Below are 19,136 nucleotides of genomic sequence, written 5' to 3' on the forward strand. Positions count from 1 at the left end.
TGTGTACCTATACAGATGTACGTTACTCGGATATGTAGGTATTTTAGATAATTTGTCTATGACAGTATGGCAGAATAAGTAGCCGTCCTTATAAGAATCAAGCAAATTCTGTAAAATGTGATACACCTAAAAAGGTTGCACATTTTTATTTTTGTGGTTAAGTTGTTTTATAGGTTTATATGATAAAATGTATAATTATTCATTCCAATCTGTCTGCTCTAAGGAGATAATACACATGGTAAATCCAATAGTTTCCATTGTATTTTAGTGTCATTTACAGATTTATCGCCCTTAATTTTGAATTCTACAGTATATTCTTTATCAGTTTTATCTCCTATGAACAAGGATTATATGAAAAGCCGTACGTTACTATCTGTTTACTATGATATTTTAAACTAAATATCAAAAATCAAAATATCTAGTCTTTCTAACCTTGAATCACATTTTGCATGATTCTTATGTGGAGTGCTACATAAATACTTTTATCCTCTTCTGTCTTACACTTAGGGTAATATAAATATAACATATGGGATCATTATAATGTCGATCGGTTCAAGATACTCTGCCTGTATATATCTATTATTGAAATCTGGTTTGGCCTCTGTTATTGGTGTTTTCTGCAAGAAATAGGACAATAATGCGGGAAATGGGACCTACAAGAAAAGTAACACAACATTCTTAAATCATATTCAAAAGGGTGTCTGCGTAGCCTGAAAGAATTTACTATTTCTCTTGAGTATGTAACATACATGTATCACTACATTTCCCTGCATTTTACGGAGCAAGCCGTACGAGCAAACTGTATTGTTGTAATCCCATCTGGATATATTTTCTTACAAGTATAAAAGTTCTGTTTAACAGTATTGTTACATTTTTAAATGGTATACCTTTATTCTGCAGCATTACATTAGTTTTTATCATCGTGGTAGCATTTCAAAACAAACATAATAATATATTTATTTGTATTTTAATAATAAAAAAATAAATTTATGTATATGCACACCAACAAAGCGTTGAAAATTATAACACAAGCTTAGATTCCACTATATAGACAGGTTACTGCAGATAACTTTATGACACTTTGTGGAAAAAGCTAAATTGAGTCACTTAAGCAAATCCAAATTTTTTTCTTGTAAAAAGTATATATTTTCAAAACCTTACATTATAGAGATCCATGAAAAAAAGATAGATTTTATTTTCTATTTTGTCATGAAAACCTGTAGCCATGGTAACATACTAAAAATATATATCAGTTTTCATAACAAACTTTGGGTGCTTTCCCAAAACTAATTGTCAAAGAACAGGTTTTTTAGAATATCAGGTACTTTAAAACTGCCAGAAAAAGTAAGCAGCCATGGTATTATTGTAAAAGAACAAATAAAAAGTGCACCTTTTTCTGCTCATTTGTTCATTATTTTAATCCTTAAATTAGTGCGAAATTTTGCATTTTTATATAAACAGCCATTTGGTGCAGGGAAGAGAACCGAATCCGGTGAAGTCCTGAACCTGTCCGGATAGCCTACAGCATGCATTTAACACCTGTTTACCTAACAAGTATTGCATCTTTTTATGTACGAATGCTCTACTATCCACAATCAATATTTCCACTAAGTTTCACCTTTTATTTTTAGTTTTACAAAATTAAACCGGGTCAGTTTTGTGTTCAAAACAGTGCACCTCAATCCTATTTGTATAGTGCAACCTTGTTTTGTTCCAACAGATTTCTATTTCCAGGAAATTGTTCATTTCTGGAGCATTCTAGACAGTACTGCAAGAATCCTTGCACAAGTTAATGAAAGAGGGGTCAAGAATCCGTATCGACTAATCATATGCACAGAATTAGAATCAAACTAATTTCTTTGTTTTTGTTTTGTTATTTTGTTTATTATTGAAATAAAATTAACCCATATTTTCATTATTATGCAATAATTTAATTTCAGATGTAACATGCTTTCTGATTGGATAAAAAAATTGTTCAACGATTAAATTTTGTAATGTGACTATGACGTCATCTTTTTTTTTGCTTATTTACTCCTTTAACTTTGATACTATTAATAAATTATAAGGAACGACTTCTATATTTTTTTCGGTCTATTTGAAATAACATCAATTGAATACCCGTTGTGAACACTTGAAATAACCTGCTATGCAGGTTATTAAGTGTGCACCACGTGATTGAGGTTATTTCTTCAAAGACCGAAAAAATATAAGTTATTCCTTAAAGGACTCATCATTGATAGGAGATAACTATTAAAATTTCAGTATAAATCTAAAAATACTTCGGATTCCAGGATTGACTTCCATGTGATAGAATTTACTGATGAAACATGAAGATAATTTGTTCCATTGGAAACACAATAGCTTGCGTGATTTTATGTTTTCAGCAGGGTAATAATGCAGGAAGCTGAAGCACATTTCGTTCTCAGTTCCCGGTCCGAAATGTGTTGTTCTATTTCTTGACCTTGTATCGTAATAACATGTGGTTCGCAGCGAATCCCCGGGTAAAAACTCTACTGGTTTTGTAAACCTGAAACGTTAAAACAAAATAATAATGACATTTACTGTGCATATCATTAAAATACTCTGATCTCACTGCAAAATCTGATTTACAAGCGATGTTTTATGCGTTGATAAAACACATCTTCGAGGTACTTATAAAGGCCACTCCCACAATGAATATGTTGATCACTGTGTATAGCCTTTTTTCTATGTGTGTCTAAAATATAATAGAAATAGAATAAGGAAAATTTGGTTGAGTTATTTTTTCTAATATTTCATCAGCGTGTTAAAGAGTTGACCGGTCGCACATTTTTAACATGACGCGCTTCATAGAAAATTTCTTAAGGTCAATGCTTTTTACACGTCGATGAAACATCAGATATGAAACATTCCATATTCTTTAATGAAATTTTCATATTATATTGCAGTATTTCTAAAGTTTAGAGAGTAATTGTCAAAACCTCATACAATGTACTTTTATTTCTTATTCTGAAAAGGTGAACGACCACATAACCAATTTCAGTTTATCTCTCGGGTTGTACTTTTGAGAAAAAAAATATACACATATGTACACTTTGCAAGAGTTATCACTCTTGATTAGGTTGGTTTAAGATGAAGAGGAATTCAGCGTGATACAAAATACAAACCTTTATACAGAAATGATTATACTAATAAAAATAAGGCGTAACAGATCCGGGGATGTAGACAGAAAACACCTCGTTTGTTAATGGGTTTTTAAGTAAAATCCTTATAAGAATCATGCAAAATGTGATTCATGGTTGGAAAGCCTACATGTTTTTATTTTTGATATTTTTATTTAAAATGTCATAGTAAACAGTAACATGTGGCTTTTCGTATAATCCTTAAGATAAAAAAATATATAGAATGTACTGCCGAATTAACTATGTAAATGACGCTAAAATACAGTACAAACTATTACACTTTCCACGTTGATTATCTCCTTAGAGCAGACAGAATAGAATGATTAATTGTACCAGTATATTTCATCATATAGACCTGTAAAGCAACTTAATAGCAAAAATAAAAATAATTAGCCTTTTTTAGGTTTATCACATTTTACAGCATTTGCATGATTCTTACGAAGACTGCTACTTTCGTACATAATCATGGTATCAACTCTTCCATTGTCATTATCTACATTTTATATGCACTAAAACTATATAAAGAAAAGACGCTAAAACAGTCATGAATAACCAGTGTGTCCCGATAATTTTTCGTAGGATATACAACTCCACAAAAATACGGCATCATAACAGATAACGAATAAACCATGGGATTAAAGAGAATGATTAAAAATTAGGTAATTTACCGTTCATTCAAAGAAAAAAGTGTCTAAGCCTCATTATTCCAGTCACATGATTTCTGAAACTGCTTTTATTGCTTTTTTCCTTAGATACCCTCATGTGATAATATCTCAAAATGGCAAAGAATTGGAGTACGATGTCGAAATGAATAGAATAAAGCTAGCAATTTAATCATTACTAATTTGATTCAAATCGATTCATATTAGACTAAGTATTTCGTGGATATGTGTATGCAGATTTTAGTTATCATTAATGCATGCGTAAACGAAGCACTGAATTTGCATTGTATATCCTTTGTTTATTTGTATTATATTAAAAACATACCTAGTTTCTGTTGTGTTGTTAAATGAAAATGTGTTGTTACTCAGGACGTTTAAAACACTTCCGTTGCGATAGTGTTCTACAATCTGTCTTCGACCTGTTAAAAGAATGAAATAATATGTTTACTACTATTGCAACACTGTGTAAAAACTGCAGTATGTACTCAAATAAATTTCTGAAAGCACGTATATTTGGGTGTGTCAGAATGGACATTAACAAGACAAAGGACAGTTTATCTTGGCGAAAGCTTGAATTGGTTCTGTCTTGTAGAAGCTGTAAAAATTGTTATAAAAATCAGATAGACGAGGGAGCAGACAACGGGGTTAATTTTTTTATTATTATTCCAAGAACAATCATTGTTCCAAGTTGTTAACTGTCGACTTTCACAATGTACTTCTAAGATGAAGTCAAATAAATTACTTGAACGTGAAGAAAATTACACTCTGAAATACAAATAATTATATTTTTTAGAAGGAATGGAGAACAGTAAATAATTTAAAGTATGCTGTGCAAATGTCGAACAGCATTTCAAGTGTGAAAATTGATGTAACGTTGCCTTGTAATTTAGAGTCGCCAATATCGCCCACCAAGCTATTTTGACTTCATCTACAAAATTATACATATTAAAACATCCTAATGGCACTCTTTTAAATGTACAAATTCATACCTAGAGTGTGCATGTGACTAGCCACAGTGTATATGTAAATTGGCCCAGTAAATTCCTTTCTTGTACACTGTCCTGAACAGAATCCTGACACGGAAACATCAGACAACCCAGGTTCGAGTTGGAACTTACTCTGCCCTATAGTTAGCATAGCTGTATTGTGTGGTCTAAGATTGGGTGTGTAGTACAGAGATACACCGGAACTGTCTGTGTAATCGTCCCGTCCATCTGGGTTATGCCAGTGTACCTGTAATATAAGATAGAATAATGAAAAAAATCATCTAATTTTTGTGATATATTAAAAGTTATGACATGAGGAGTACATTTTATTACAGTGTTAGATACCCTGGTGCTTTCTCGGTTCTTTGGGTCAAGATATTAAAATGTAAGCAACTGAGTTATACTTTATGATTTGTTCCCTACAATGCTTAAAAGTTTGTCTTGATTTTATAAAAGTTTGTAATATTTCGAAGACTTTTATCATCTATTTATGCGTTCATTTACTCGATATGTTATAATAAAGAAGCTCTTTGACATAAATCATAGTAACTGGAATAAAGCATTGCAGTTTTTGCCAAGATGTGATACTTGACCATTATAAAGTAAAAATGTAACATCAGTTACAAATGCTTGCTCATTGGTCAAATGTAAAACTTACAGACAGCATTGTTTTTCAATAGTTTAAAATAATTGGTCCCACAAAAAACTAGTAGTAAAACTATAAAATTTGTAAAAGGAAGGACGTTCTTCCGTTTCGTTTTTTTTCTGTGAAAAACAATCCATGCACGCGACCGTGTCTGTCATGAGTAAAACAGCTAACCGCAATACGCAAAGTAAAAGTAGTACAGTAAAGTTCATTGGGTCAATGAATAATATAATCCAACTTTTTGTACGCAGGTCCAAATCTTTTTATAACAATGTATGTTAATATATTTAAATTATACAAAAAATTAGAGTTAATTACTATAAAACGGAATTTTCGAGGTGATTACTGATAATCGCACATGGTTAATATGACAAATATTTTATGCAAATTACTCGTTAATTTTTAATGTATGTCCACTGCTTTTAGTTGTAAAACGGTAGAAATACGTTTTTACACTCATCACCTATTGACAATCTGGGATTTTTTTCACTCGTGTGAGAAATTCTTCGACTTTTCAGACGAAATCCCAGATCTTCAACAGAGACTCGTGTAAAAACATACTGGATTTAGAGGCCGAAAAAATGCAATGTGAGAGTAAATAGTGCTGAATCTAGCAACAAATGATGGACAACAGATAACAAAATCGTTACTGTATTATTGATAATTATTGTTTTATGTTTGTTGGCATTTTTGTAGAATTTGGTGGATAAGTTACCATCACATAGAAAGCATTTCGATAGGAACCATCTCTGCTTGCTCATCTCTTTATACACACATATGTGTCAGATTCCTCAGAACCTTACTCAAACAAAAGAAACGCATTCAGCTTCCGTTACATAGACGATGTTTATCACTAACTAATCTAAAATTCGTTTCCTACTTTAAAAATACCAACATTGAAGAAACTATCTTGGCCTTCATCTCGAAATTAACAAAGGAGTAAAAGAGGTAAAGGCTTTAACCAAATTCAACAACACACAAACATCGACTTTGATTTCCTATTGAAAACCATAGTTCCCTAAGTAATCATACTCAACATAATGCTCTGGGGACTAATCTTATCTAAAATTGCGACCATTTTATACACTGATCTACTCAGCGGCTTACGAAAAATATACAAAAACAATTATATCAGCCCATAGATAAAGACAATCACTCCATAAAGTTCTTTGGTCACCATCATGACCAATTGACCAATACAGACTCTCCATTTCTAATATGACAAATGACATCCATAGATTTGCAAAAACAGGAAGTGTTCATTATTCTAGAGCACATTAGTGCATCCCCTGTTTTATGGTGTTTTTACTGTTCATTTGTAGTTTCTGATTTCATTGTTTTTGTCCACTTATTTCTACCTCTTGATATCGTCTTTTTTCATGGCTATTCGCCCCGTGCAGGTCCAAGTGTGAAAAGAATAGGCCTGCAATAGCGCTAAGCTTGTCGTAAAAGGCGACTAAATAGTGCTCAGAAACCTAGCTGGGGGCTACGCGCTCTGCCCACAGAGCAACTGGGATGCGTGCCCCAGGTGGTGGAATGGGGTACTCCTGGCGTGTTACATGCTGGGGTTGTCAGGCTATAATACGGAAAACCTGACTGCAAACCATAGTGGTGCACCGTGTTGGAAAAGATGCCACGTTTCTCGCACGTTAAAGAACCCTGCTGTGGTATTCGATAGGAGTAGGAACCTTTGCGCTCCGCCACAGGAGGCTAAATTGCCCGACCTTACCCATCCCTCCCTTTTCCTAGTGCCAATCAAAATTTGTCGACCCTATTATCCTAGTGTCCCATCCATTTTTTCATCATTTCATGTTCATTTTATCATCCATTTCATGTTCATCGTCTGAATATAGCTGAAATATTGCTGCTCGGACGTTAAACCCCAACAATCAATCAATCAATCCATGGCTATTCAAAAATTTTTTGCTTCCAAATGACCTTGATGATATTGACTAGGTTATACCATATTATATAATATGAGGTCAGGGGTCAGCAAGAAAGGTTACAATGGTCAGAATTTCACTTTCCGTTTATCTCATCATACGGGCATTTCAATGTAATCAAGATTAAAAAAAAATTATAATAAACAGTTAATCGACTTCCATGTGAAATACCTGTATCATGAACCTTGTATATCCACTAACTCCAATCGGAATACCTATTTGTTCATCGAGACAGAGTGGCTCAAGCCCAACTGACCAAGCCAAAAGATTAAAACAGTGATCTGGCTGCTCTAAACCGCATGCGAAGGGTTTGTTCAATTCTGGCTGAACAGCTGTAACACATACAATTAGATAAAGATATTTCTCCCTTTCTAAGCCGGCTGTTAAAAATGCATGTGTGATTTATTTTACCACCGGACGATGATTTAATTTCTGCGATTTTTCAACAGCATTTCATCAATTCCCATACAAACTTTGTTACAAAATACTAAAAATTAAATTATGAAACATTTAAAACTTGGTTGTAATATTGATAAGACTTCATTATTCCATATTAAACATTGAGATAGCGAATGAAAGTAATACATTTTTTTCTGTGTATCGTATACATTTTCTTTCGAGAAAGCTGCATATATATTCAATAAGCGTTAATGTAAAACTATCTTTAGACGAGTTTTTTTGCAACTTTTACTGTTTATGTATGTATGTATGTATGTATGTATGTATGTATGTACGTACGTATGTATGTATGTATGTATGTATGTATATGTTGTACCTTTTTCGTTGCAGCCGAAGAGGATGATATGGTGAACGACAATTTTGTTGTCAATAACCGGTTTGAATGCTATCACGTGATAGTTCTTAACCAATGGAACATGAAAATGTGTACACATATACGGAGATTCTGAATGTGATTTCTGCACTTTAGATACTGGCATTCTTAAGGTTAGTTCCTTTATATCTGTAAGAAAAAATATACAAAGAACAACATTACAATAATAATTGTTTCATTTCATCAAGTCCCCAGCCTGGTCGCATGGGTCGATGCTAATAAAAATGTTATTGTGGATTTTACAAATTATTTTCAGAACTTTTAGAAATATAATTAGAATATAAAATATTCTTAAGATAAAGTTTCTGTGTTAATTGTATGTTTTAATGTGACTTCTAAACATGGGTTATAAACTGATACTTTAGAATTTATTTCTTAAATCCGAATGCAAAACCTACGTACCTCTAGCATACCGGTATTATTTTGTGTTTTTGATGTTGAAATATAACACTCTTATCCTCACTGATTTTGCTTGTCTAAATTACACACATTGCACATCTTTGTGCAAATGGTTTCCATTTTGTACTCGTATATAACTTCATAATTTTAAACATTGTGCAGAAAGCATAATAATTAAGTGTGATACATACCAGAATCATTTACATTTTTACAGAAAAATTGTTCCTTGTCACATTTCAACCAATCGTTCTTCTTTTTACATCGTTCTGAATCAACAGGTTCACATATACCTAAATGAACATACATCGATGAATATAAGCCAGTGACTTATACGGTTTTGTTTCATGGTATGAAGGTTTGTCAAGTTGGTTTTGAATCCCTCTTTATGTTAATAATTATGTGTTACATTTTTTAAGTTAAACATATTGTATTTGTAATATTAAAAAGTCTTCTCCGCTAAACAAATTACTTATTAAAAATAATTTGCTTCTGAAAGAAGATCAGAGCTGACCTAGGTCTGTTGTCGCTTTTCCTCGTTTATTTACCGCATGTTTTATGGAATGTATAGCTATCCGGTAAATATATTCTGTTTATCGGCAATTTATCCTTTTTTGCCTGATATTTTTCGTATTTTGTTCACTGGTTATATCACAAAAATATTTGGTAAAACAAACATGATTTACATGACGTAAGCGTGCAAGTATCGATTAGGGGCGTGGTCTTGATCTTATCAATTAATATCGTTATCATCATTATTATTTACTAGATTTTTTTCCAGCGACAAAAGTAATTCAAAAAATAATTTTGAAATAAATCAAAATGCCAAAATTGAATTACCGATGAACAGAATAATTTTTAGTTACTTTCGATTTGATACTGGCAAAATCATGTAAAATACCTCAGTTTATACAGACACTGTTACAGACCATATTTCCAGTTTGTACAGACACTGTTACAGACCATATGTACCAGTTTATACAGACACTGTTACAGACCATATTTACAAGTTTATACAGACACTGTTACAGACCATATTTACCAGTTTATACAGATACTGTTACAGACCATATTTACCAGTTTATACAGATACTGTTACAGACCATATTTACAAGTTTATACAGACACTGTTACAGACCATATTTACCAGTTTATACAGATACTGTTACAGACCATATTTACCAGTTTGTACAGACACTGTTACAGACCATATTTACCTGTTATAGTTTGTCATTTGTTTGTTGCACCTTTTGAGATAAAAGTTGCAGATTGAAAATTAAATTCGAACTTTGCTGGAGAATATTATACAATTACGGCCCCTGAGGAGATGAATATCCAAACTTGTCAACCCGATATAGGGTTATTTCCTTGAGGGCTTTAGCCCGAGGGGAACAACTTTAGTGAGGTTGGCAATTTTGGATATTCACCGAATTAGTGTGCCGTATTTGTTTTATTATACCGGACAAACAAAGCACTGACAAAAATGAATACTAAAGATGGGTTATTCACCTGCTCTTGTATTTTTGATGGGTTATTCAGTGATGGCATAAATTTTAGGGGTTATTCAACCTTTCTTGCCATTAAAACAAAAAAATATCCAAATCTATGTCACGTGATTATATTTCATCCAATAGAATTAATCCTTTATTTTGCACGGTTTAATAATATGAGATGAATGTATGCTTGTCTCAGAAATGCAGATATATAAAGTAGAATATACTTTTTGTAACGTAAAAGCATGGCATATATAGATAAAAAATTGTTTGTTTGTTTGTATGTTTGTTTATTTTTTTTTCATCTTGAATCACCTCTACCATTGGCATTATCTTAATTTTATATGGATTGGTACCTAAATGAACGTAAGTGCATCCACAGCGTTTCCTCATATTATGGTATACTTGTCTTAGGAAATTAATGGTTTAAAGACAACCCACCTGGATGTGAAACAGTAGAATTTGTAGGTATTTCTGTGTCTACTGCGGTCCATAAACAATCGGGGTCACCAAGTTCTTGTCCATTACTCAGTCCATCACCGTCTGAATCTGCTTCACACACAGTTTTAGTCCAAATCTGACAGAAATTACACATAAATCAGTTTTTTTTCTTGTTTCCTGCATCCCTCAAACCCTGACTTGGGAGGATGAGCACTTTGATGTCAAGTGATTTCTAAAACTGCTCTTAACAGAAATACACTATTATTATAAGCATTCTACTATGAAATGAGTAGGAGATGGTTCAGATCAAATTAATTTTTCAAACCCTTTGGGGTTTAACATGTATTGTCTTCCAAAACAAAACCAAAAATCTTTATCTATATATTTGGGAACGCGTTATGTTCCGAGAGAATTATTGACTAGTTACTTAGAATAGATTATTACATGTATAACAATCCGAATTCCTGCATTTATTTGTACGTCATAGCAAACTTTTGGTAAATTAAATCTTCAAATGCAAAGTCCTAAGCCTTCCTGATTACAAGGAAGTAGTGCAACCATGTTCTTAGTGCTTTTTCGTTACGGTTGTTTTGTTTTGTTTGTTTGTTTGTTTGTTTTTTGTTTTCATTTCGTTTGTTTTTGTTTTTGTTTTTGGAAGGCATAATGGGAAGATTTTTTGTATTGTTTTTGTATTTGTTTGTTGTTGTTGTTTTTTTTTTGTTTTGTTTCGTTTGGTTTTGAAATTTTTTTTAGAGTACAGTTTCAGACATTTAAAAAGTATCCGATGTCAAGTAGCTTACTGTTTCTCTGCAATAAGCCATCATAATACAGAATCTATTTATCACGAATATTGGACTGAATTTAAATGTTTTCTCATATAAGAAGCAAGAGATTTATGTCTTACTTTCCCATAATCTCTTTTGTTCTGATACAGATCTAACCCGAACGGATTCAGAACGCTACCACCGATCGGAAGTTGATGCCCGACACCTTCCCATTTTGAATCGACTTGGCATGGATTCGGAACATTGTCTCCGTTTGGTATTGAACTTCGGTAGGATGAGTATTGCTGAGTTCTTCCAAAGTTAAATACTAGTAATATCAATATCAATAGCCTGAAAAAGTCGTTTCAGGAATATACAATAGTACAGAGTGCAGTGGCTCCTTTTATTCATTGACCATTTACACATTTCTGGTAATGGGTATTGTATCAAATGTCAGTCTCGGAAAGACTCATGCACATGATATAGAATAACAAATTGGTTCGACAGCGTAATTTGACTATTAATTTTTGTACTGAATGAAGACAAGATTGTCCATAACAATTTGGTGAAATGAGATAAAATTTCATTGAAACGCTCATCAAATGAGTAATTCAAGGGCAGATAACTTTTGTAAAAAAAAATTCAGTTTTCTAATATTGCGAACATATTGAGTGTACAGAGATCGAATTGGTTATTTAAAAAAAAATAGAATCGACTTCTTTAGTGAATGTATCTTGTCAGACAGATCGGAGGATTTTTTACATGAATATTTCAGTTTGTCCATTTTGCCTGATTCTGACAAAGACTCGTAGTAAATCCGAGGTAAAGATAATATTCGTTTTCATCCTGGTTGGGTTGTTGTCTCTTCTACATATTTATAATATCCATTCTAGTTATATTTAAGTGTTTTGGTTTATATTTTATTCTTTTCATACACTAAAAGAACTTCCATGCTCGTACCAAGAAGAATTATTGTTTATCTTCAGTGCAAAAAAATGGAATTTTGTGCATGTTTTGGAGGAATGCAACTCCGATGAATTTCGAATGTTTGTTGGGAAAATGCTCATGGGTATGACCATTTGATTCTGATGGGGGAGGGGGGCTGGCAGCTTTGGTCAGAGCAAAATATTTATTTAACAGTGCAGTAGAGGTAGGAAGTTTTTTTTTAATTTTCTAAGCTGTGGATGCCAGAATATGCATTTCCATTTTTTTGTCCAAGTCCAAGATATTAGAACAACTACCAACCCCCCTTTCCATCAGAATCAAATGGTCGATTTCATTTATATTCTCAATAAAACTTGCATTTTTCTCAAAGATTTCTTCCTCTTTCTTCGTCTGTAAAAATTAATGAATTAATTTACAGTATTTTTTGTCAAGTGACACTGTGCGAAATAAATGGACAAAGAAACATCTTGGCCATAGAAATGTGTCTCCATTAAATGTAAGAACAGGAACAATAATCCTGATGATTTAAGTGTATGAAATGGTGCAGATGAATGTGATATGATATATAGAATATACACACAGATTTTGTATAATTGTAATGGAGTATCAAAAGAAATCAACTTTAAGCTATAATTCATATAAAAAAAAGAAAACACACAAAAAAAACGACATAACAACGCACGTGCATTTAACATTCAAACCAATAATGAACGTTTTAAATAATAATCCCATTAATAGGCATGACTCTAGGTCCGAAAAAAAAACGATTACCGGTAGGGACATGAACATAGAATATAAAATATGCAGGTTACAAACATTTAGCACATTATTGTGCAGAAAGATTGAAAGCATGATAGAAAAAAATGTCTACCTGAAGAGATTTATCTTCAAAAGTCAAACTACGGATTTTTAGTATATTGCGTTTGACTAAAAGTATTAACGAGTCGCTTAAACGTCTACTTGAGCGCATTTACAGTCTGACCGATATCAATATCAGTCTGCCCGGTGATAGAAACTGTCTACATGATGACAATGATAATCTGATTGATGGCAGCAACAGTCTCACTGGTGACAGTAATAGTCTGACTGATGAAAGTAAGTGTATGTCTGTCTGGTGACAGTAACTGTCTGCTTTGTGAAAATTACTTCCTATCTAGTGACAGTACCTTTCTGTCTGATGACAGTTATAGTCCATCTAATGACAGTTCCTGTCAGCCTGGTGAAAGTTAATGCCTATCTGGTGACAGAGTCTGGTGCGAATACGTGTCTGCCTGGTGACAATAACTGTCTGATGGTCTGATGACAGTAAGTCTTTCGATGATAATGAAAGTCTGTCGATGAAAATATGAGTCAGACTGGTGACGGTAACAGCCTCCCTAATGACAGTAACAGTCTACCTGGTGACAAAAACTTTTTAGTTGCAGAGAGTAATAGTGTCCGATGACAATAACAGATCTGATTTAAGCATTTACATGTGATTACAGTAACTGTCTGCCTGGTGAAAATCACTGCCTGTCTGGTGACAATAATTGACTATCTGCTTGGTGAAAGAGTAATCAAGGGAATCAATGTTATAACGGTGATCAAAAGAATGTAATCCAGGGACAAAGTTCAGACATGGAAAACAGACATACACAACAAAGACCATAAAGTAACTAAAATCATACATACAAAGTAACAAAAGCAAATCAGCAACTCGGACTCCACTGAAAACTGGGAGCATGGACCAGGTGCACCGGTAGGGTAAGCGTCCTCTACTTTTCTAGAAACACCCGCCGAGTTGCTCATAAAAAGTCAAGTCCAGGGTAGACGAAAGGGGAAAGGAAAACTATGACACATTGAACAAATCAGTTTTCATGGCGCAGATTGATACAACGTAACGATCCACGAGTTCATGATGACGCCCGTGAAACTTTTGTATTGATAACTTCAATCTTGTAGCAACATAACCCTGCTCCAGAAGCCTATTTGTTAGAATTCTAGCGCGATACAAAAAGTCTTTGTAGTCTCGGCAAGCTCTGGCATAACGTATGAGTTGTGATATGAACACTTCATACGCAGGTGATGAAGGGATGTTGCCACAAATGAAAGGAAAGTTGACAATTTTGAATGAAAAGTCATCACGTTCGTCGTAAAGTTTGGTCAATAGTTTTCCTTTACCATCGATTTCTAAGTGTAGGTCAAGATATCAGGCTGACTTCACAGTTTCTGTAGTATCCTTTATCTCAAGTTCTTTTGGGTAGATGCGATGTATCAAATCCGCAAAACTAGGATTGTTTAAAGATAATACATCATCTATATAGCGGAAACTGAGATTAAAGGATCTAGCTAAACGCTATTCTTTCTTTCGGCTCAGATCAGCTATAAAGTCAGCCTCATAAGAGTGAAGGAATGGGTCAGAAAGTAGAGGAGTACAATTTGTTCCCATTGGAATGCCGACCGTTTGTTGAAAATCGTATCCACCGTCTGCCCGATGGCAATAACAGTATGTCAAATTGCAGTAACAATCTATTCGATGATAGTACCGATCTGCTTGGTGAAAATAATAGTTTGCTTAATGACAGAAACATCCTTACTGATGACAATAACAATATGCCTGATACAGTAAAAGTCTATTTGATTATAATACCAGCCTGCCTAATGACAGTCAGTCTGTATGATGACAGTATCAGTTTTATGATGACAATAACAATCTGCCTAATAATGCTAACAACTGTCTGGTGACAGTACCGGCCTGTTTGATGACAGCAACAGTCTGTCTTATGACGTTAACAGGCTTTGTGATGAAAATTAAAATCAGATTGGTGACAGTAAAAGTTTGTTAAACAGAGGTAGAGTCTGTCTGATGACAGTAGCTGTCTGTCCGAAGCCAATATCAGTCTATCCAGTGGCAGTAACAGACTATTTTTTGGCAGTAGAAGTCTGTATGATGGCAGTTACAATCTATCTGATGCTATCTGATGGCTGTAGCAGTGTGTCCAATGGCAGTAACAGTCTGTGTGATGGCAGTAACAGTCTATCCGATGGCAGTAGCAGTATGTCTAATGGCAGAAACAGTCTGATGGAAGTAACTGTCCTCCTGATGGAAGTAACAGTCTATCCGATGGCAGTAGCAGTCTGTCCGGTGGAAGTAACAGTCTATCCGATGGCAGTAGCAGTTTATTTGATGGCAGTAACCGTCCTTCTAATGAAAGTATCAGTTTACCCGATGGCAGTAACAGTCTTTTTGGAGACAGTGACAATCTATCCGATAGCAGCAGAAGTCTGTCTGATGGTTGTAACAGTCTGTCATTTGACAGTAACAATCTGTCTAATGATGGATAGTCTGTCCGATGGATGTAACAATCTGTCTAATGACAGTAACAATCTGTCTGATGGCAGTAACAATCTGTCTGATGGCAGTAATAATCTGTCTGATGGCAGTAACAATCTGTCTAATGACGATAACAGTTTGTATGATGACCGTAATGGCATTTGTGATGACAGTTACAATCTGTCTGATGTCGGTAACAATCTGTCTTATGACGGTAACAGTCCGTTTGATGACAGTAACGATCTGTCTCATGACGGTAACAGTCTATCTGGTGTCAGTAACAATCTGTCCGATAGCAGCAGAAGTCTGTCTGATGGTTGTAACAGTCTGTCATTTGACAGTAACAATCTGTCTAATGATGGATAGTCTGTCCGATGGATGTAACAATCTGTCTGATGACAGTTACAGTCTGTCTGATGACAGTAATAATCTGTCTGATGGCAGTAACAATCCTTCTAATGACGATAACAGCCTCTCTGATGGCAGTAACAATCTGTCTAATGACGATAACAGTTTGTATGATGACCGTAATGGCATTTGTGATGACAGTTACAATCTGTCTGATGACGGTAACAGTTTGTATGATGACCGTAATAGTATTTGTGATGACAGTTACAATCTGTCTGATGTCGGTAACTATCTGTCTTATGACGGTAACAGTCCGTTTGATGACAGTAACGATTTGTCTCATGACGGTAACAGTCTGTCTGGTGGCAGTAACAATCTGTCTCATGACGGCAACAGTCTGTCTGGTGGCAGTAACAATCTGTCTCATGACGGTAACAGTCTGTCTGGTGGCAGTAACAATCTGTCTCATGACGATAACAGTCTGTCTGATGGCAGTAACAATCTTTTTAATGACAGTAACAGTCTGTCTGATAGCAGTAACCATCTGTCTAATGACGGTAACAGTCTGTCTTATGACGGTAACAACCTGTCTAATAACGGATAGTCTGTCTGATGGAAGTAACAGTCTGTCTAATGAGAGTAACAATCTGTCTGATGACAATAACAATCTGTCTTATGACGGTAACAGTCTGTTTGATGACAGTTACAATCTGTCTGATGACAATAACAATCTGTCTTATGACGGTAACAGTCTGTTTGATGACAGTTACAATCTGTCTAATGACGATAACAGTTTGTATGATGACCGTAACAATATATGTGATAACAGTTACAATCTGTCTGATGAAAGTTATAGTATCTAATCTATTGACTATAACAGTTTATCATGTTAAGCACGCGCAAATTTGATACATTATACTTTTAAGGAATTTAATTTTTGTCGCATTACATGCTTCATGAAAACAAGGCAAAGTACATTGAGGTTTGAACAAAGGCTGGGAATCATTGGCTTCAGTACCAATCCTGTCAGTCGTATTTATTTTATTTTAATAAGATGCTTTATTATGCTCAAAAACTGATGTAAAAGAGGATGTGCTATTTCATATTGGTCATGATCAAACGGCACAATAAAGACAAAAAAACAAATGAATAATATTCAAACAGTTAACTGTTTAACTTACATAGGTAAAAGAGGAACCTTGTTCCTTGATTTTACGGACAATAAATAAATCTAAAAATCTTACCTCAAACACAGAACCAACCAGTAATTACTGATTTTTGAAGACTACCACGTACATAATATGCATGTTATGTTTTAGGCGTGACAACTATCACTTCCTAATGTACACTGATAGATCATGCAGCCAGGAGATATTATAGGGGTTCGAAGTTCACTGGTCGGTCGTAAAAATTCCTGTATTTGTTTTCTGATGTAATTAACTCGTCAACACTTTGAACATGACAGCAAAGCGAGCGGGAAACCGAAACGTCTGTCAAGACTTGTTAGCGTTTTAATAGATCTATATGTTTTGGTTTTTTTCGTATTTATTTTACACCCCATTTGTAAGTTAACACAACGTATACTAGCAAGTATGAAAGTACCGATGTTCATGGTTTCCCTATATACACAACTATTTACTAAAAGGCAAAAATTCTCTGTGTCCTGCTATACATGTACATGTACCCTGCCTACCCTATTTTTTTAAATTTTATTTTACCTCACGCAACGAAGCTGGGAAGGGTATAATGTTTTTGACCCGTCCGTCCGTCAGTCCGTCGGTCCATCGTCATTTTTTCGGACTTTTTTTTCTAAACGCTTGCAGATATTGACATGATTTTTGGTAACTGCCATTCTGAGCAACAGAATTTAGTTAGAAGATAAAGGTCTAAAGCTTAAAAAAACACTCTTATTCCTTTTTTATCGGGGTCCTTCTGCGTGTATTTCTCTTACAAACAAATTTACTTGAATATCCAACATGGGGGCGCGTGGGATATGTGAGCGCACTCACTAAGGTTCTTTAATTTTATTTTAACATACGTTGATAAAGAACGATGAAACAAATACACTTAGAACAGAATGAGAATGAGAATCGAGAACGACTGTGTTATTTAAGTGCAAGATTTGTAAGAATTATGAAAAATGGGAAAAAATCAAAAACATGCATATCAAAAACCCACTGATCTGGCAATACCATTTCACCAAAGGATGATCTTTATTTTCTATTTGAAAATACCCCTATTTGATCTCTGTATCTCTGGATTTTTGCTCAGAAACTTTTCAATGAAATATTAGAGAGTAATCAAGGGAATCAAGATTCCAGCGGAAATCATAAGAATGTAATCCAGGGACAAGACCAGACATGGAAAACAGACATACACAACAAAGAACATAAAGTAACTAAAATAATTCATACGTAGTAACAAAAGTGAATGAGCAACTCCTACTCCGTAAAAACTGGGAGCATGTACCAAGTACACCGGTATGGTAAGCGTCCTCTGCTTTTATAGAAACACCCACCGAGTTGCTCATAAAAAGTCAAGACCGGGGTAGACGAAAGAGGAAAGGAAAACTATGACATGTTGAACACATCAGTTTTCATTGTGCAAATGGATACATCGATCCACGAGTTCAAGATTACGACCACAAAACTTCTGTAGTAATGACTTCAGTCTTGTAGCAACATAATCCTGCTACAGAAGCCTAGTTGTAAGAAGTCTAGCGCGAAAAATTAGGTATTTGAAAGTGTTATCTTCCTTTGAAGTGTTCATGTTCAGTACATTATTTCATACGAAAAAATGGTCTTTCGTCCTTGATTCTGATGGTGCAAATACACAAATTAAATGGTGTGGGGGTTATTTTTCATGCCATGTTCATCCACTGCCCGATTCTTATAGAGACTGACACCTAAATGATTAAAACAGATCAGGGGAGAGTCAAAAAAGTAACACCAGTATATAAGTTTCCGTTCTGAATATGAACTTTTGTCTCCTGTAATAACGTCAAAACCTTTTCTCATGAAGGTTGAATCATATATCTTTGCGAGAGCAGAAGGTATATGGTCACTTCATTCTTTTGCGTATTATTGCTTGTATCCGGAGATCCCAGCAGCTTCCAATGACGTTGAAAAACATCGGCTTGCTTCAGGAAAAAATACCATTCCCTTTAAAAAAAACAAGTACCTTAAAAGTGTTAAATGACCCCTTCC

The 19,136-nt window shown here is 34.3% G+C and overlaps 1 protein-coding gene across 1 annotated transcript; it reads right to left on the reverse strand.

Annotated features, from left to right (window-relative positions):
• Positions 1-2,096: 2,096 nt before the first annotated feature.
• LOC148612010 (DBH-like monooxygenase protein 1 homolog) lies at positions 2,097-13,464 on the reverse strand. Its single transcript, XM_088595352.1, has 9 exons — positions 13,436-13,464; positions 11,465-11,675; positions 10,561-10,696; positions 8,821-8,919; positions 8,174-8,359; positions 7,570-7,730; positions 4,813-5,056; positions 4,149-4,242; positions 2,097-2,527 (listed from the first exon to the last, which is right to left on the reverse strand). Exons 1-9 carry the CDS (start codon positions 13,462-13,464, stop codon positions 2,251-2,253), a joined length of 1,437 nt encoding a protein of 478 aa, XP_088451478.1. The 3' UTR covers positions 2,097-2,250.
• Between the last annotated feature and the right edge of the window lie 5,672 nt (positions 13,465-19,136).

This window comes from Perna viridis, chromosome 7 (genome assembly GCF_037379345.1).
Source record: "Perna viridis isolate PV_CMFRI_1.1 ecotype Kerala chromosome 7, ASM3737934v1, whole genome shotgun sequence".
NCBI classification, from domain to species: domain Eukaryota; kingdom Metazoa; phylum Mollusca; class Bivalvia; order Mytilida; family Mytilidae; genus Perna; species Perna viridis.

What these genes read in the sequence shown, in the direction of transcription:
- LOC148612010 (XM_088595352.1), bottom strand. Translation starts at nt 13,464, where the DNA reads ATGGACTATAACTGTCATCAGACAGAAAG. An exon ending in ACAAAAGAGATTATGGGAAA is followed by an intron (nt 10,697 to 11,464) that starts GTAAGACATAAA and finishes AATTTCTGTCAG; the next exon opens with ATTTGGACTAAAACTGTGTG. An exon ending in TAGTCACATGCACACTCTAG is followed by an intron (nt 4,243 to 4,812) that starts GTATGAATTTGT and finishes TTCTTTTAACAG; the next exon opens with GTCGAAGACAGATTGTAGAA.